This window comes from Sinocyclocheilus rhinocerous, unplaced genomic scaffold (genome assembly GCF_001515625.1).
Source record: "Sinocyclocheilus rhinocerous isolate Xijiao unplaced genomic scaffold, SAMN03320098_v1.1 scaffold712, whole genome shotgun sequence".
NCBI classification, from domain to species: domain Eukaryota; kingdom Metazoa; phylum Chordata; class Actinopteri; order Cypriniformes; family Cyprinidae; genus Sinocyclocheilus; species Sinocyclocheilus rhinocerous.
Window position 1 is genome coordinate 229,854 of NW_015642789.1, and position 20,653 is coordinate 250,506.

Sequence of the window (20,653 nt, forward strand, 5' to 3'; positions counted from 1 at the left end):
TTTTTAAATCTTATTAAACTGAACACCAAGCTTTTGTCAAAAATAAAGCCTTATCTTCGACACACAAATATAACGTGTACTTTATCTTTGATTACAAACAAACAAAGAAACAAAAATTAATAAACAAAGCCAACCACCTAATAAATAATATGTGTCAGTACTGGGTCAATAGTATGTAACAAGCATTACTTTTATTTGTATCAATACTACAGCGAGAATAAAAGTTACTCCTTCTTTCTTTGCGTGAACATTTGGGCGGCATTATGCAAATCTTCCCACATCGTGACGTAGACATGTGGGGGCGTGTTAGAACGAGCCGTTTTAGGTAGGCGTGGTTGACTCTTAACTTTTATAAAGAATACCTCTTTGGATTTGAGACTTTAGTCTTTGCAACTTTACAGATCTTCTTTACGCACCAAGAGCTTGTAACACTCCAAAGAGAAAGGAAAAATTGAAATTGCATCATATGACCCCTTTAAAGAAATGATACCATTCAGGAATTATGATGCAAATGTCCTGGTAGCACATATAAGAGTTTTTAAAGTAATTTCTTAGAGTTCTTAGAATTTTCATAAATGTGCTCTTTGTATTCAAGTTGGAATTATATGGTTTTGAAAAAATGTTTTTGCCATTTTCAATAAAAGTACATTAAATACATTTAATCAAATATCGTATACACTACCGTTCAAAAGTTTGGGGTCGGTAATAAGTCTGAAATAGTGTCACATCATCCTTCAGAAATCATGCTGATATGCTGAATTGGTGTTGAAGAAATTACTCATTACTATTAGTATCAATGCTGAAAACAGTTGTGCTGCTTAATATTTTTGTGGAAAACATGATACATTTTTTTCTGGATTTTTTTTAATGAATATTAGACAGTTCATAAGAAAAACATTAATCTGAAATATTTTTATATTTAATTTTTTTTATATTTAATATTTAATTAATTATTTTTTGCAACAATGTAAAATATGACCATGTAAAATTGTTTTTACAAACATATTTTCCTTTTTTTCTGCATGTTGGTTTTATCTTTCATATGACAAACAAAGGTTTTTCAAATATTTTGATTTTCAAGAAGTAATGGCAAATAATTATGCCAAAATATTTAACACTTTTCAAGAACTTCTTTATTTTAATGAGGCTTTTTTTCTTCCTTATCATCAGGAATGTTGATATCAACGAACCCCAAAAAACATTACAAACAAAATTAATTTGAATTGTATTTAATTTTAAATTAAAAAATGCTCATTGCAAAGGAGTATTCAAGTCATTGTATGAATTGCACTGTAATATATTATTATTGAATAAATTAATAGAACGGACAGATAAATAAGCATCATACACACAGAAACAAAAATAGAGAGCTAAAAGGGAAAACTCTTGTTCAGACCGCCAATTATACAGCTGTGGATGACCAAAATGAAAAGCAGTTTAAAAAAACTATTGGCCATATAACAGAGGTGGGGGGCACCATGCAAATTATTTGGAACTCAGAAAGGCAAAGCAGCCACTTAACAAGCTGACAGCTATCACATATGCAAACACCCATGTGGTAAAGTGCCAATAGAGGAAGTCTTGGCTGGATGAACAGCACATAGCCCTGGTCGTTTTGCAACCACACAAATTCAAGGTAGCTCAACTGAAATGAATGTAGTAAAAATATTTCCAAATAATCATGTAAACAATACACCTTATAGTCTTTCAGCTAAGGGGAATGGTTGGATAGACGTCTTTTGGCTGTGATGGGCTGTTATAACTACAATACACAGAGAAAACTAGTCATACAACTTACTGGAAAATGACAGCGCTACAGATCAATGGTGACTAAGACAACCACATAAGTGTCTGGTTCTCAGAAAAAGTGGCACAGTTCTTGGTGGTTGTGCCTGAAGAAACTACTGTATCAGTAGTTTTAGACTTTATATTGACCTGGAAGCATAAAGTTAGTTTACTAACTAACTAACAGCAGTTAGTTGCCGGTTCACAGTCGTAACTGACGAAAAGCACTACGTTAAATATATTCTTATTAATAATAGTAGCAGTACAATAAAGCTGCTTTGTCTAGAAGACTGGAGTCCCTTGTGAGTATAGTTTGGGGTCAGTAAGATTTCTGAAAGTCTTTTATGCTCATCAAGGCTGCATTTATTTGATCAAAATCAAAATAGTTAAAACAGTAATAAAAAAAAATTATGCAATATTATTACAATTTAAAACAAGTTTTCTGTTTTACTATGTTTTAAAATGTAATTTATTCCTGTGATTGCAAAGCTAAATTTTCATTCCAGTCTTCAGTGTCACATGATCTTTCAGAAATCATTCTAATATATATATATGCTGATTTATGCTGATTAATGTTTTGTGGAAACACTGATATATATATTTTTAGGATTTTTTAATGAGTAGAAAGAACAGCGTCTATTTGAAAAAAAAAATCAGGTAAATATATCTAGTCACTTTTGATCAACTTGATACATCTTTGCTTAGTGCTGCTGTCAACTAACAGATGGATCATAGTAGCATCTTTCATCATATGCACAGGTGTAATGAGTGTCAGTCAAAACAGTGGAGAAGATTAAACCCATTAAAACTACAGGGCAATCAGTTGATTCAGTACATCACTCAAAAGACATAGAAAGCACTGCTTAGTATATGATCGCATGCAGCACCATATTAAACCCAACGTCTAGCCATCCGTGCATGAGGGCAGTCTGACGTTCAAGTTATGTCCCGTTAGATATACAAACATATCTGATACTACGAATAACCAGCCTCGCTCGGCATCTCCAAACTAGATCTAGGCTCTGGGCGTTTGGCTTGAGCTGTTTTGACCCGCGTTAGCCGCTAGCAATGAGCATTGACCAATAATAAACCCGAATATTACTCATCAACCCGTTTGATATCGTCAAAACATTCAAGAAGATACGAAATAAAACGACATGTAACATCGATCAAACTTAGCAGGCTGTATACTGTGCGTGTGTCGCGTTACCTTTCAGTAATGTAAAGCTGAATCGCTCCTGTCTCCGGTGGGACAGAAAATAAGAGCCCAGTTTGGGAAGACTGACAGCGGGGCGGATACATTTCGCCTGGACGGGAGAACAAACTGGATTGGAGGGTTAAGGCAGCGGTACAAACGAAGATGGGCGGGGCGACGTTTGATTGACAGAAGTAGTAGCCTATTGTGAAAGAAGACCCCTCTGCGAACGCACGATATTAACCTTTCGAAGGGGCGGGGTTATATTGAGGTTACATAAAGGGGTCGGTACTAAAAAGGCAGGGATGTGGGTTATTTATAATCCTAACAATAAATATCGCCGTCGGCTATGGCAGTGGCGCTGCTTGATTGAATATGACTGCTGTCCAGGAATAGATATAAAGAAATCCTTGACAACGCATTGATTTTAGGATGTGAATAAGAAAAAACAGTAAGAAGCTATAGAGAATATTAGGCCTATATGATTTCACAAATAGACAGATATTTTACAGCTTCATTTCATATTTTGAATTCTTATTTGTGCTGTGAAACAGGGCCAGGGGTTTGTAAGGGCCTTAGACAAGAGCATGAAAATAAATGAGGCCCAATCAATGTAACAAATAGTTTCTTGGTTTAAAAAGAAAGTATTTGCTTTCAATATGCTTTTAATCACATAGCCTTTTTATGCAGTTCAAACCATGTAAAATATGCAGTAACTTAAATAAAATAAGGTAAAAAATAATAATAATGTAAACTACCCACATAACTGTATGTAAATGTTAAAATGTTTATTTAGTGCAGCAAGAAACTGGTGAAAAACGATGTGCAAGATAGAATGAAAGAACATAAGTTAAAAACAGGTGCAGTTTGAGGGAAAATGAAAACAATCTAACAAAAACAAAAAAAACAAATAAATTTATACATTTAAATAGGTCAAAAATACATCAAAATATACAAATATAAATAACAAATAACACATAAAAATTTAAGTTAGCCTGCAGATTAATTACTATTTTCATCTTCTGATTTCCTCCTCTCTTTTTTAACAGTATTTTTTCTTTTAGCGTTTCTCTAAAAAAGAGATTTTTTTAGCAAGCCTGAGAATTTGCATATATCCGGTATTCAATTTCTCAGCTATGCACCGCGGCATGAATAAATGATGCCGATTACTGTGCGTTTGACTATAGTTTCTGCTTTTAGTTTAGCTATTGTTGAGATATTTCCTGATATTTCCTTTAGTTTCATTTGAAGCCACTAGATGTCAGCGGAGCAATGTTATAGTATAATACTTTCAGCTCCGTGTCATTGAGAAGTGTGAGTTTTGATAAATTCTTTTCTTTTTGAAACCAGTGTATAAACCTAAATTTAGAAATTAGCTATGAATAAAAAAAACGTATTAGATTTTATGAGTGAATAATACAGACACTGTTACCGATTTCAGTCATAAGTGTGTTAAAATAAGGCCATCATATGAATTAGCCTAATAAATAAGAAAAATAGCCGATTACTAAATTAATATTTAAAACATATATGGGTGTTCGGGGGGAAAACACTAAAATGTTATGCTAGTAAAACATTGGTTTGGCACTATTATAGCTGTTCGTTATAATGCCAGTAAAGAGTTATCTGTGACTCAGAGTGAGAGAAAGAGAGAGAGTAAAGCTCCTTTTGGGGCGGAGATTTCCGAGTTTTTAAAGCACATGGCCACACACAGTACAGTTATTCACTCAAACACTAGACTAACGGCTTTACCCGGATTTATCTTAACTTTATCTCATCTCACACAAACTCTTGAGAGGATTCTGCTGGGATCATTCATCTCATTACTGACCATTAGTCGTCTTTGTTTGTAAAAACAATGTAAGGTGAATGAGAAGAAATTATCATCTCTGAACGCCAACAATGACAAAGACAAAAGTTGAGGCAAATCCTGAGGCTAATTCACGCTCATCCCATCATGGACGGGACGGGCAGGAAAAAGCCTGCGGAGACGCGAGCAGCCAGCAGCCGACAAGACAAATCCACCGGCATCATGTGCAACACATGACGTCAAAACAAGCTCAGGCGGACACTTGGTCTAAAATCATCCCAGCAGCCTCACAGAGCAAAGCCAAAGAGCTTCACTCGAAGAAACCAAAGCGTGGAGCATCTGTCACGCCAAACATCCACACGGGGAAAAAAGAGATGAAACCAGAGTCGAGAAAACGTTCCGATAGCAATCGCAGTAAATCGTGCGGGAGGAGAAAGCTGTCGGATGGAAGCATCACGTCTGATGACCTGAGTAAAGACTCTGGCTGCGTTACCGGGAAACTGTCTTCCACGGACAGCAGCTCTGAGATCTCGGACGCATCAGAGGAGCACAAGCAGTCCACTGATGCCCAGTGTGGTGAGGTCTGTCACAGAGGTCCCAACGAAGAGATGATGGACGATTCAGCGGAGCAAATATCAGAACACAGAGAAGAAGATGGTCTGATTAATGCCAACCTGTCTCCAGGGTTTGGCTTCGGAGAGGGAAGCACCTCTCCTGGAGACCAGAGGTCCTACGTTTCTCTGGACAGTCGCTTGAACTTGAGCGCGTCTGTTATATTTTCGGATCTGACTGGAGACTTTGCTGATGGGGTGCATGAGGATCTGCTGAGAGAGATTGACGACCTAAGATCGGAAAATGAATATTTAAAGGTGAGATTTGTTGATTAATCTATTAATTCATTTATTTGATTGTTAATTAATTGCAAATAATCATTTCTTGCATGGTGTAAATTATGCTTGGGAGAGTTCAGGTAAAGTGGGACACATTTCATATTTGCTCTTTAAATATGTAAGTCATTTATAATTGCCATAAGGGTCTTTTGTCATTATGAACATGTTTTATTTCGTCTTGACACCATCATAGTGGGCATGATCAAGCATCTGACTGATCTCAATGAGTGCATATGGAAAATCCACCAAATGAAAACGCTCTTCTGAAACATAAACATTGTAGTTTTTAAAATATGTCTGAATTCAATTACCAAAACAATTTATTGTTGTATAATTGCTTTTAATTATTTGTGAGAGTCTGTTTTAAGTAGATAATGTTAGATAAAGTAGGAGAGTACTAAATGCAACCTGTTTTGATGGATTAAGATTATTAAGCATCAGACTATTATCAGCTAACATGGCATAAACCATGTCATATGATGTGATGGACAATGTACTTAATGTAAAATTAAATTAAAACAATCACACATTGTCTGCTACATGTATAATACATATTTTAACGGTCAAAATAAATTGCACGTGATCTGGCTTATACTGTAAGATTTACTCTCTTCTTAGAAGATTACACTTTCGCTAATTGGCTCTTGTCATCCCTCATTGTCTCTGACATGCAATAGAAGGACGGGTTCACAGTGTGAACGAGACAAGCTTTACTGTGATTAAGTGCAAGGTGTCTCAGCAGAAATCAAGAAGTCAACAGAGGTGCCACCAATGTATCCAAGAAGGGCAGTGCGTCATTCTTGGCACGTGCCACTAGTTCTGTGGGTTAATGCGCACAGCATGCTGGCACTCAACACGTAAGGCCAGTGCAGTGCTGTCATGGATGAGTTGGTTGAAGACTGACATTGATAGTGATATAGGAAACACCCTTTGTACACACTAACACACAAATGCTTTTGACTAAAGTAAAATGCATTCATTTATCTCATGTTTTCCAATCAAAAACTTCCAAAAAGTTTCTAAGACAGTTACGGTGGCTGTAATGCTGCCACATACAGTATGATTCAGTTCTATGAAGTTGATGTTTACATACACCATTTATGACTGCATTTTTAGGATGAAATGGAGGAGCTCCGCTCAGAGATGCTAGAGATGAGGGACATGTACATGGAGGAGGATGTTTACCAGCTGCAGGAACTCCGACAGCAGCTGGAACAGGCCAACAAGGCCTGTCGTATCCTGCAGTACCGACTTAGGAAAGCAGAGAGACGCAGTCTGCGTGTAGCCCAGACGGGACAAGTGGACGGGGAGCTTATCAGGACACTTGAGCATGATATTAGGGTGAGGATGTGCTGCTAACAGTCATAATTTGCTGGTGTTGAGTGTGTTTCTGTGAGAAAGTCCTTGTATAAAGTCACAAAGCATAAAGAGCAATCACTGACATTCAGGGTGTAATTAAATAGATGTTTCCCTCATGATTTGGGTGCAATTAAGCTACAGTGGTGTGTGTACAGGAAAACCACTGTTAGGATTTTGGATGCCGTCCATGGCATTTATGGGACAGGATGTTTATCTAAATTGCTTAACGCTTAGTGCCAATTAAATGTTGAATAGTAAGTCACTAAATGAGTCAAAACTCTGTTTTTATGAATCAGCATGCACTCAGGTGGATTGTGTAATCCTTCCATTGTGGTTTGTGACCCAAATCGTGGCACTAAGGGTTTAGTGAGTGCTGAAACATCATTTTGTTTTATAGTTTGACGTGTATAGTGAGTGGTTTTATTTTTGGAAGTGGTCCAACTAGTAAAATGAGGAGAAAAACCCTCGGTTTTCTCTTTGGCAGACAATTGGTGTTGCTCAGTTTGTGGTGGGCCACTCACAGAATAAGCATTTTTTGGTTTGAACTTCTCAGCCAATCAGCAACAGAGCTTTCTGAAGGAACGTTACAAATTAAAAATCAATCTACACAGCAGGACAACCCATATAAAAGGGCTGTTTTCTTTTGAAATCTGCTTCCAGACTATGCAAAGCAAATTCCTCAGGTTTCTTCTGAACGTTTTGTCTTTGCTGAATTAAGTGTGAGAATGTATTTCGTAGAAACACAATGTGAAGTATCACTGAAGAATGAAGGTTGAATGAAAGTGTGTGTGCATTTGCATGTGTACAGTATATGTGTCAAGGACTATATAGCCACAAAATCCGAGAGGGAAAGTGTCCAAGCACAGCTGCTGGTGGTGTGTGTTGTGGGCATGCCCATGACCAGTCTATTTTAAAGGCATGTGAGAGAAATAGATACCCTCCTTTCACAAACTGGGCCAGTGTGTGTCCATCGCTGCTCAGAGTCCTCACTAGCACTCTGTCAAGTTATTCAGTCTGCAACAACCCCCATGGGAGAGTCCTGCAATCTGATATCTAACAGCATCCTTTTCAAAGTCTGCTCTACTCTACATTTCCATCATTAATTTTTTTCACAGAGAAATACGAGTTTGTGGTGTTGCTCCTGGAACTCAATGCTGATAATAATCACCCTGCGCTATAAAAAAGGAAAGCACAGAGTCATGCGCTGAATGCTGTGGTATAATCACATGCACTCTAACCGTTTTCCCTTGACATTGTTCGCAACTGTTAGCAACCCCTTGAGCAACAAGAGGATGAGTGCTTTGCAAAGGATAGCAAAGGAGGGAGATCATAGGAGAGTTGACCCATATTGAAACCCATACAATTACCTAACCACCTTACTTCCTCACATCCTCAGTGTCACAAACCACAGCTGAAACATGGTAACTTAATCCTCATTTTGCAATGTTCCCTATAAAGTGTTGGGTATTTATTTTCTTTAAATAGAGCTTCTTGTTTTTAATAGTATTCCCCAAGAGAATGAAATGACATGAGATAATTATCGTATTAACATCAACATTTTTGTGGATAGTTAGCATGGACAAATGGTTTGCAGTGTATTTACTTGACTCTAAATTAATATTTTGTTCCCAGGTGGCAAAAAGCGTGTCCCTTCGCCTACACAGTGAACTTGAGGCCATTCAAAAGAAAAATTCACGGCTGGAATGGGAAAATGAGGAATTACGTGAACGGCTGCAGGATCTGGAAGTGGCAAAGCAGGTCCTGCAGGCTGAGATGGACAAATCACAGGTGGTATGAGCACAAAGCCATCACTGTATTTATATACAGTATATACACACACAAACTATTGTTCAAAAGTTTAACTATTGTTATGTTTTTGATAGAAGTCTCATATGCTCACCAAGGCTGCATTTACTGAATCGTAAAAACAGTAACATTGTGAAATATTATTACAATTTAAAATAACTGTTCTATATATTTTAAAATGTAATTTATTCCTGTGATGGCAAAGCTGAATTTTTAGCATCCATTACTCAAGTCGTCAGTGTCACATGATCCTACAAAAATGATTCTGATATGCTGATTTAGTGCTTTTTTTTTTAAGTCAACAATAGTTGATCTAATATTTTAGTGTAAAACAAGATACAATTTTCAGGATTCTTTGATGAATAGAAAGTTCAAAAGAATAGCATTTATTTTAAATAGAAATCTATTTTATCACTTTTGATCAATTTAATGCATCCTTGCTGAATAAAAGTATTAATTTCTTTTTTATAAAACTTACTAACCCTAAACTTTTGAATGGTAGTATGTGCATATATATCCATTATGCCCTATATCACTTTAAAGCAGTACTTGTTTGTTGCTTAGACTCCTTAGTTTCATGATGCCGTTAGGATTACAATCTGACCTTTACCCCAACTGTATGTAGTGGGTGTAATCGACAGCTGACTGCTTGGGTAGGGCATAGAATGAACTAAGGGTCTGAATTCAAAGTGCAGCTGTCATTCTCACTTGTGGATGCAGTGAGGGGGAGAAGAGAGAAAAATAGGGCAATTGAAAGGTTGAAGAGAGAGTGAGAAAGAAAGATCTCACCTCAAAGAGAGATCCTTGTCCAACTCTTGGGTCTTATTGTGTTCAATTACCACAAAATACTAACAAAAAGGCATGCTTTTTGTTTTCACCTTCTCACAATAATAAAAAATATAGGCCGCCACCATTATACCAACATAATGCACCGAACAAATTTTATTGGCAATGAAGGCCTGTAGGTCTTTAATAACGGCACGCATTCAGTTTAATCCAGGATTCAGTGCTTAGAAGTGGATCCCAGCAGCTCAGCTCAGACAGCTGCTGCCCATTCCTGATCCTCACCAGCAGAACAAATCAGCTACAACCAGATTATCAAGGCCTCATGTGAGCCTGACACTACCTAAAACATGATGATCTCCATACAAACACTTTTTACTTATCCATTAGAGTCAAAAATCTTTTTGCAGTCTTGATCCACAAGAGAAATTACTGATTTATAATCTCAAAACATCAAGATCAAGATCAAGAATCAAAACATTAAGGGTACTGTTAAATGCATTTATTTTGGTGTTATGCTTAAGTTATGACAGTTCAGTCTTGGTTTGGATTGACTGAGGTTATTTTTAACATTTAAAGAAGATAATGTGAAGTCTACATGCTCCTCCTCTGCTCTTTGTACTTTTAAGGGTTTGAGCCTCTCAGACAAAGCAGCAGACAGATAGCCTGACTCTAGCCAGCATTCTTGACGTACTTGGAGCATAATGGATGTTTGGTGTAGAAATGGAGTTGGAGTTCTTGCCATCTCACTACACGAACATGATTGAGTGTGTTTATTAGGTGCATGCTTTCCTTACAGTCACACATTTCATTGGGTATTGGAATGCATTGGACAGCGGTATGATGGAAAATAGCAATAGGATTAATATAACTCAAATGAACATTTATGCCCATAGGAGGACATCATCTTGATCATCAAATTGCATCAACACACCTATACATAAGCTGTGTTGTATAAGCTGCTGAAATGTCTTCAGACTAATTATGGATATGGTGCATCCACAGAATTCTCTAAAGAGACGAAGTTTGAGATCAACATCCAACAAGAGTGAAAAGAAGCTCTCACCACAGGTGAGTTGGGAGTTACAGTAGTCTGATTAATTTGTGAAGGTTAGTACTTGTTTGGTGCTAGTCTTACAAGAGGACCAATATTAGCCTTCAGAGTTGTGCAAAACTCAGAATTAAGAAAATTTATTTTCAATTCATGCATTAGAATTTCAGTTGAATTGTCCGCACCACAGGAAGTTTATATGGAATGACAGAAAGAGGAATATACGAAATTAGAATTCAAAGAAATTCAACACTGGGAAATGGAGTGATATAAAAAAACATTCATTAAAACATTCTATCATTTGTTTTTATTAAAAACTTTGTCATACTAAAGTTCAAAGTTTGTCTAGACAATCTTTTCTAGTTAAAATTACGCTTATATGAATTTCTCTGCATTTCAGTTAATTTCCCTGCATTTCCCTACAGTCAAATTCACATTACAATTCTGCATTCTGTTTGCTACCTCGGTTCAAATTCAGGAATTGAGTTTTAAAATGCATTCCCAATTCACTTCTTAGTGGCACATGACCCTGTTAGCCATGGTCAAAGTAGCCTTGCTGTGTTTTTAGTAAAATTTTTGATATATGCCAAATATTTTAACACGCCTCTGCAGGATGACAGCGCTGATTTGAAATGCCAGCTCCACTTTGCCAAAGAGGAGTCTGCGCTCATGTGCAAGAAGCTAACAAAGATGGCCCTGGAGAGCGAGGCGATGCGGGAGGAGCTCGCCAAATACCGTCTGCTTTATGGTGAGGTGGATGAAACCCAGGCTGCAGCGGGCGCCACTAACTCTGCCCACACCCGAGAAGCAGAGGTCAAAGTTCACTTGCGGCTGGTGGAGGAGGAAGCCACATTGCTGAGTCGTCGAATAGTGGAACTAGAGGTGGAGAACCGTGGGTTGCGGGCAGAGATGAGTGAACTGCGTGAACGAGGAGGAGGAAGCCTAGAAGAAGAGGAGATGATGAAGGGGGCCAGTGAAGGATTAGCATTGCCTCTCCAAACTGGGGAACAGGTGGAGATGCTTAGAGGTGGATGTCTGGATGGGACAGAGAACGCAGACGCAGCGACTACCCACAATAATATGCAAGAGAACCAGATGCATGTAGAGGAAGATCATGTGGAGAACTCTTCTATCAGCCACATGCACAGAGAAGGGCCGATTGGTGGGGAACAGGAACTTTCTAAAGAGACTAAAGAGGAAGACAGACAAGTTCAATGTAAGTCAGACTGCACATTTGTTGTGAAAGATCTAGAGAGTCTTCTTGCCATCCATGACCAGGCGCTGCTTGTCAGATCGACTATCCAGCTCCTGACAACCCCAGCAAAAAATGGCCTCTCACCTAAATGTACCCATAAGACTCCTCCTGGTGCTCCCTACCTAAGCAAAACTGCAGTAGATCCTCAGTGCAAAACACATCAATGGCTTTTGGACCCAATGTTGAGTCCCTTGACCAACGGACTAGAGGTGTTACAAGCCCAACTGCATGCTCTTGTAGAAAAGTTGGAGGTGCTCTCAAACTCCACTTCAGAGTGCCTTGGGCCTGTTACAGAGAAGAATATGTTACATTTTGGCAAAGATTTAAGTGTAATGAAAGAGAATGCAAAGAATCAAGCAAGACAAGAACGTCCATGTGAAGGAAATGTTGGAAATGGGTGTAACCAGGACAGCTTAGTGCTGCTCACTCTGCAGCTCCAATGGTTCATCCAGCAGTGGAGGCAGGGAGAGAGACCCACAGCTGATGGAAATAACCTGTTTGAGGTAAATTGGGAGACAGCATTTGCTACTGCGGTCACACATCTTTATCGATGAAGATGGTTGAAATTTTCTTAATAATAATTTTTATTTGCAGTTGAAATAACAGTATACTGTATGCTTTCCTTTTGTTCAAACATAGCACTAGCAACGGCAAGGTCATGGGTTCCATTCTCAGAGAAAGCAAGAGCCTATAAATCAATTAATGTAAATGTGTACATTGAATGCAAAATAAAAATGCCTGCCAAAAGCATATATGTATATATAGTGTAGTTGGGTGTTTTGTCAACTTTGGGCACTTTTGGGGCCCTTTGAATTCCTAAAACACACTTTTCATTTATTTAATTTGCCCACTAACAATGTTCAATGGTATGTATACATGCATCTTTCCCATCTCATCATATAGTGTTAATAATGTTCTGTGGTGGAAAGTAGGCACAGTTACATAATATTTTTCACACCCTTTGCATAATTTGAGCTACTATATATATAGAGAGAGATAATCTAAGAAAATAAGAGTAAGATTGAAAATGATGCACAATAAAATATTCTGTATTTATATAATTCTTAAATGCTTCTTCTTTAATTCTATATTTTTTAACAGATTGCTTGTTTAAGTGATTGCTTATTTCACTTAATTTAGAAAAAGAAATTCTTCGGTGTGACATGTTTTGTTAAAATAATAATATAAATACTTTCACACAATAAATGCTAAAATGGTGTAAAGTTTATTTAACTCAGAAACAATCAGTTATATATGTTTTTTTTTTTTTTTTTCAATTTCAGATATATTGTCAGAATGATCTTCATCTACTAAAGGACACAAAGTCAAAAGCATGCAAGTATAATCTTCAAGAGAAGTGCAACAGTAAGGTATGAAAAAGAATGAGGATTACTGTGGTAAAAATAATCGTTTTTCAACATGACTACCAAAAGGTTTTCATTCTGCAATTAATTCAGCCTGAAAGAACGTCATTCAAAAATGTGCCTTTTTCATAATATACTATAGTTGAACATGCCTGCTCTTTGAGCATAGTTGCCCAAAAGCATTGTTCCTTGACCTGTTGCTTATTTGAAGTTAGTCTGTTTCCGTTCCTGTTGCCAAGTGTACGTTCACCAATGTGTGCTCCTCTCTCAGGTGAGCGGTGCCCTGCTTTCAGACCTCAGGACAGTACTGTCAGATCTGTTCTCTGAACTTTGGGAGCAGCACAGGGCAGCCCAGTTTGTCATCCAGCAGTTTGCGAACGCCAAAGCAGCCTGGGCTGTGGAGTGTGCAGAGCTCAAGAGCCTCATAAGCAGGGTGAGAACTAGAAGATCAGTTTAAATTCCCTTCAGAGAGTATCAGTGAACCTGTTGCCTGGTTCTCATGTCATCTCCTCTTCTTTCTTCATTCTTGTGCCTTTAGGGACTTATGGAGGAAATTAAAAAAGCTTTATGAAGCAGAAATGTCATCAAGCTGTTTGTGTTTGTTTATAGCTGGACAGTTCAGCTGGGAAGGCAGGAGTAAAGGGTCCATCAGACCTGAATGTGGCTTTGCAGAAGGAACACGTTGAGAAGCTTCAGCACCTGTTAGCAGAGTCCTACACTGCAGTGATGGACCTGACAAGACAGCTGAAAGTCCGTGAAAGCAATTGGAGCTCTGAGTGGCAGGAACTGCTAGAACACCTTAATCACGCGCATCTAGAGTGCGAAGGGTCGAAGACAGCTAAGCAAAATAGAAAAATGCAGGTCAGAGCAAAAATTTGTGTAATAAACTGAAACAATAATTTACATATTCTGTGTATTGTGGAACTTTGACATGATTTCAACCATCAAAGGTCAACCATCAAAGCAGGTCTTACTGGACTAAATAAATACATTTATTTATAAACAAATTTGTGTTTGTTCATAATTCTAATTATCTAATATTAATTTATTCAACTTAAAATGTTAAAATTAGTACAGTATATGTAGAAATTAGCATGTTATGTAGATGTTAGTTCATGATCTCTAACGTGTTAACTAGTGTTTGAATTGGACCTTATTGTTATTTTTTAATTATGTTAATTTTTATATTTACCTATTTCCACTATTTAGGTCTTTTTTGGCAGTCTTTGTGTGACCGCTCAAAAGTTTGTTGTCAGTACATTTAAAAAAAAAGTAATTAATACTTTTATTCAGCATTTTTCCACAAAAATATGATTTCTGAAGGATCATGTGACACTATATATGTGAATATAAAATATATTCAAATAGAAAACTTTTTTATTTTATTTTTTTTATTGTAAATAATCAAATAAATACAGCCTTGGTGAACATAAGAGACTTCTTTCAAAAACATTTAAATATCTTACAGACTCCACACTTTTGAAAAGTATTTCATATCTGAAGTGTGAGCTATCATTATTAAAAATAATTTGTTTTACAGTCCTACTAGAGCAACAGAGGTCAGAGATATGAGAAAGTCCTGTGCGTGTGAAAAGGCTGCATGGCAACTGAATTTAGGCTAATCCCTTTTTGGGACTGCAGGACAGCAGGCGGAGTGCAGACATCAGCTTCTGACTCTGAAAATGTCTTAGCCAAACCACAGTGACCGCAGAAAGACTTATCGAGGCTCAGTTGAAGTTCAAATAAGGAGTTTACTTTCCTTTACAGTGAGCGGGGCGGGGTGGGGCGGGGCGGGGCTGGGGCGGGGTTAACATTGTGCAGTGTCGAGGGAAAGAAGGCGAAAGAGGAATGAGGAAGCAATATTCAGAGGAACAAATGCATAATGGATCTTTAAATGGAATAGTTGTCCTCCAGGTTGACAGCAGTTTTGTTCTTCCCTTTAAACAAAAGTCCTGTTCATTATCATAGATGCTAATAATAAAAGTGGAATGTAGACAGTGACAGTCTTTGATGGGGTTAAGTAAAGCCTGGATTGGAGTGCAAAGGAATTTTGCCAAAAAAAAATGTTCCCCTGTCCAAGGGTTTTCTTGCTGTTTTCTTTTTTGTAATCCCTAACTATCTCTCTGACACACTTTCTAAATAAGACAAGCTTTTACATTTGATTACAGTGTATCTCAAATTGCTCATCGCTAACTAATATGGGAAAGATTCCCTGTCTCAAAACGGTTTAGTCTTAGATTGAGTCTCATTTCTTTTATTATTTATTTTTATCCTAAGTTCCTACGTTGTTTCATTTCATTCTTGATGTAAAGATGTTTTTGAAGTATTTGTTGTTATTTAATATATGATATTTAATATATAATCAAATTATACAATTAATTATTCATGCACAAATAATAATCTTTCTGATGCATTTTCAGTCCCCTAGATACAAGATGATGACAAAAGATGGAAAAATGGAGAGGTCAGCTTGATTCGTTTGTTTGCACATAGTTTGAACTCAATTCCATCTGACTCCATTCTTTAGCAGAGTTTGCTTTTTCAACAGAATGCCTCTCAAAACTGGCAAGGCAAAACCCAAAAAGAACTGGAAGTATCTCAGTCGAGAAGCTGCCCTTCTGGACAGAGAAGACCCCTGCAAGACTTGGGACTCTCCTATCATGCCTCCCAGTTTCCCTGGTCTGGCCTTAAACCAGGAGCTGACCCAGAGAAGCCACACTGCTCCAGAGAGATCCAGCATTCGTATATATTACAGCCCACCATCAGCAAAAAGGATCCAAATGAGCTCTCTGATAGCAGCAGAGGAGGAAGAGCTTGAGGAGAGCCAGCAACCACATTTCAATGCTGTTTCCTGTGGCCTTGTAAACCAAGACTGGGTCACTGCTTATGAAAACTGGCTGGGTAGCCTGCCATTTGACTGTCAAAGTTTGATGGAGAGAGATTCGATCGCTGTCACCAGTTCTACATCCTCTTCTGGTCTTCAGACCTCCAGTATGGCGTCCCCTTCATGCTTGGCTTTCAATAACTTGGACGTCTCAGCCAACCTGAGTGATGACATGAAGGAAATTACAGCCAGTGTGCTGCAAACCTCCCAATCCAGCCCTCTGGAGAGGAAAAGAGCAAAGGATTTTGGGAGCAGTATGGTGAGTGTTGTGAGTATAGGAACGCAAACTCAATCCCAACCACAGGTGACCACAGTTGGGCTACAAACCAATGGTCCTCGAAGTCTTTATGCTGCAAAGCACTGGTCGCCCCGAGTGACCTCATTTGTATCTGCAAGAACCCCGCAGACGTCAGTGTCACTGGAAAGGGTACCTGGTCCAGCAGATCGGATTCAGCCTCACACCAACTCGCCGAAAATACAACGCAGACACTCCGCATCTTCTCCATTTTCCTTAAAGTCTTCCTCTTCCACATCGCCCTCATCCTCTTTCACTACATCCTCTTTGTCCTCCTCCTCGTCTCTGAGTGCCTCCCCTAGGCTGGATTATGGAGCGAAGGAACGTGGTTTGTGGGCACTGCCGCAACGTGCTTCGACACCTAGCAGGCCGAGTTCAGTATCAGTGCAGGCCAGCGATAAACCTGGCGGTCGTAAAAATGTAGGCGTTCACAAGTACGGTCTGGTCCATGAGTTTCTGCGCAATGTGTGTGGTCGAGGAGAGAAGACCAACCCGGAGATGGAGAAAGCGCCAGCAGTTCGTAAGGATCACATCGGTCTGATGGGTTCAAAGAAATCTGAGCACCCCCCGTCTCGTATACCAGCGGTACCGCAGGTCAGAAATGACAGCATCACCAAGATTGTGAACCGCAGATTTATGAAACAAAGCCCAAAAGAGGAGAGCCAGAGCCAGACTCAAACTCAGCGCCAAATCAACAGGGGTTCAATCAGCAAGAACAAGGGCTTGGAGGTTAGTAGCAAAGTTGAATCCATTCAAAAATATGAAGAAACTAAATTGAAGGTTTGGTGTCAAGAGAGTAATATGTCAAGGCTCCAAACTGACTAAAATGGTTGCAAATGCAAAAATAAAAATGTGTGACAATAATTTGAAATCTAGTCACTCTAGTAAACATTCTGTGTCCATATGCGGTTTGGTCGTGAAAAAAAATTATTCTTATGAAGCAAGTCAGTCAAAACAATTCACGAAATGGCTTCAGTCTCACTTGTGAGCTTGCTGTCTGAATCAGACTTGCTCGGTCAGTAAATTGTTCAGAGCTGTTATTGAGTTCACACCTGACTCCTTCAATAAACTGCAAGTTATTTTGTGGGTATGTTATGTATAGATTCCTGAGTCCAGGGTGCGAACTACGGGGGAGCTAGGGGGAGCTCGGCTCCCCTTAATAAGACATGGGCTCCCCTGAAAACGGGATTTGTGAAATTTTGGGGGGTCTCAAAAAATATTGACAATGTGTTATTTTGACGTGCAATTTCAGTTTTGTGTAATGTGATCATCGTGGATTATTATGTGTAAAATTGCAAAAATATCGTTCATTCATGCATGACGGCGATTTAAACCTAATTCACTTCAATAAAGATAACTATACATGCTATTCTTGTCATGAGCATCAAGGTGTGGGGGCGCTGCGGTGCAAATTCCACTCATGTTTAGTACATGTTAACTCAAAGATTCGTAGAAAAAATATAAACGCTGGACTCTGTGGTCGATTCTGTGTTAAGGTAAGGCATGTTATTCGCAATAATGTTTTGTGGCTGGGTTGTGTATTGGTGTGACATCATCACGTAAGAGGTGGTAGTAAAATTGGATGGCAAGTTCAATCAGGCGTCTGTGTGGTTTGATCCAATATAAATAGTGAGTTTATAACAGCTGGGTTGTTATAGGTCTGCGTGACTCTCGATGTCTTAGGCCTAATTGAACGGAGGAATTATGGTATTCTTCTGTAGCCTGACTACGAGTAACTTTAACTCAAAGACAGCCTGATGCTTTGTTTATAGACTATTTGTGGGTGGCTGTTTGTTGTTTCACCTATCAATTCGTGTCGATAAAGTATAATAGGGTAAATCCTCTGCATAACGCAAGTAGTGCATACACTTGTAGCTGTTATGTATCTTTGTAAGTCATTGTAAGCCCTTTTGAGGCACGCGCAAGCGCACGAACACCCCCCTATACATAATATATGGCACACATACAATCAGGTATACAAACAATACAAATCACATACAAACAATTGGTACTCTTTTTTTTTTTTTTTTACTAAATACAACTAGAAAAAGTGAAAATCTACATTATTACTATTTTGCAGAGTCTTTGTCTTAATGTCACATGATTTGTTATAATGCTGAGCTGAGCATATCTCCTTACTCTTTCCCATCTCTTTGCCAGGATGGAGCCTGTGACTGCAGCTCACGGTCTTTGACATCCTGCTTTGCTCGACCCTCACAAAAAAACCTCAGGCACTTTCACGGTCAAAACAAGCCCCGCCCACATGAACACCCCCCATCTTGTGGTAAAGGTGCTTCTCTTGCTTAAAGGGAAACAGAGTCATCTTATTCGCTGACACCATGACACTTCAGGGATCTTCAGGGCTGCATAGACAGATTTCTTCAGAATTGGAATGCCCATCATTCATAAATTTCTATGTATTCCCTACCCATTTTGTGTTTGTTTATTAAATAATTTGGCTAAATTGATTATGACTTCAGTTCCGTTTTACCATGTTAAAATCCATTCCACAAAATTTTCCTCAAAATCAGTGTAAAAAAACATGAAAAATATTCGTTAAAATGTTTAAATTTAATATAGAAACTAATAGGGCATGTACAGAATAAATAATGTTGTATTGTGCAGGAGTTCCCAATTCCAGCAAGATCCAGTTTTACTTTTTAGATCCTTGATGAACTTTACATTGTTACATTTTAAATGGATATATTTCTGCAACGTATCATAAACAATTTATGATTTATTATTCTTTTTTATAATATTTTATGCATAATAGAATGTGTGTAGAATTTTTTTTAAATGTTGTTAGATGCCTTATGAATGTGACCTGTCATAGCTGTCTTAAATGTAACATGATCTGTGTTTAATATCTGCATACAACAGTTGTGGGGGCCAAGCACCTTAATCAGAGATTAGGTTTGTGAATTGTAGCTATTTGAAATGTGACACTTTTTATGGCATGTTAAAAAATGCAGATTCATGTCATTGTATTAGTCCCCTATTGCTGTGATTTGAAGATATGTAATCCTAAAAATGATGTTTCAGGTTTTGCTTCTGAGCGGCCTGTAACCAGATGTAAGGGAAAAATTTAAGGAAAATGTGTTAAGTAGTTTTGAATCCCGTGATTTTAATTACCTTTCATTCCATGAAACAAGATATAAAGGTATGTGATTAAAAAAAAAACAGATTTTGTCTGAAATGTCAGTTTTTCTCTGCTTTTTAAAAAAAAAAAAGATTTATCTCAGTTTTCATTTTAGGTTAAGTCTTTGTGATAGCTGCTTATCCAAACTTTTCTTGAGACTAGTTTGTATAACGCTTACGATCACTCTGACATATTCTGAAGTAGGACAACACCAAAGCAAAGTATGGATATGAGCTTTACTTATCTAGTGTAATGGAGCACCAGGAAAGATACCTTATCTTCGCTTAATTGTCGGGTGTATACCGGGATGTCGTATAAATGCACGATAAGTTTATTTAGTTTTAATCGAGAAACATAGCCTACATGAGTTATGTATGTTAGTCGTAACCTTTCTACTGTACAGAGGTGTTAATTTATTTATTTTTTAGATTCGTGTATTTGTAGCGACCCCTTTTGGGTAGACAGTGACACAACAGCATAGTGAATATGTGCAAGCCGTGTGCATATATATATATATATATATATATATATCCACAAAAGTAACAAAATACAAGACAATACAAACAAATATACATGCCACAATATTTAAAAACATACAAACATTAATTCCAGCGCTTCCAATACCAGGAGGATTACTTAGTATCACTTGATGTAGGATCTCTTAGAACCATTATAATTGAATTTCTTGAATTACTCAATCGACACATAAAATTGTACACATATTTCCTTAACACAGCATGAAGAGTAGGAATATTATGATATACAAACATCTGACTTGCACTCGTCCACCTTGGGAGCCTAAGCAAAATTCTCAGAGCATCGTTAAATGCCACCTGAAGCTTTTTCATTTTAGCTTTACTATAATTACACCACAAGTGTGCTGTATACAATGAAGTACAATAAGCTCTCAAAAGAGCTATTTTAACCTCATCTGTACACATAAAAAATTTACGAACCAACATATTTGCTTGTCCATACAACTTACAACATTGGCGCTGCACATCATCGTCATCATTTAAATCATCTTTGATAATGTG

At 37.9% G+C, this 20,653-nt stretch overlaps 2 protein-coding genes across 3 annotated transcripts in view; one reads left to right on the plus strand and one right to left on the minus strand.

Annotated features, from left to right (window-relative positions):
* LOC107756379 (oxysterol-binding protein-related protein 2-like) overlaps positions 1 to 3,078 on the minus strand; it is an 11,841-nt gene extending 8,763 nt beyond the window's left edge. Inside the window, exon 1 of the mRNA XM_016573438.1 lies at positions 2,996 to 3,078. The gene's annotated coding sequence lies outside the window, so the exon portion shown is untranslated. The remainder of the gene's footprint in view (positions 1 to 2,995) is intronic.
* A 1,616-nt stretch (positions 3,079 to 4,694) lies between these two features.
* Positions 4,695 to 19,659, plus strand: LOC107756380 (protein SOGA1-like). 2 transcript variants are annotated; one of them, XM_016573439.1, is made up of 11 exons: positions 4,695 to 5,659; positions 6,797 to 7,021; positions 8,672 to 8,827; positions 10,634 to 10,699; positions 11,292 to 12,437; positions 13,218 to 13,304; positions 13,570 to 13,731; positions 13,908 to 14,159; positions 15,719 to 15,762; positions 15,847 to 17,206; positions 18,638 to 19,659. In XM_016573439.1, the coding sequence occupies exons 1-11, from the start codon at positions 4,883 to 4,885 to the stop codon at positions 18,782 to 18,784; spliced, it is 4,422 nt and encodes a 1,473-aa protein (XP_016428925.1). In that variant the 5' UTR covers positions 4,695 to 4,882; the 3' UTR covers positions 18,785 to 19,659. The 2 variants fall into 2 exon arrangements, with proteins under 2 accessions (XP_016428925.1, XP_016428926.1); XM_016573440.1 differs by having other exon boundaries at positions 13,908 to 14,048.
* Positions 19,660 to 20,653: the final 994 nt, after the last annotated feature.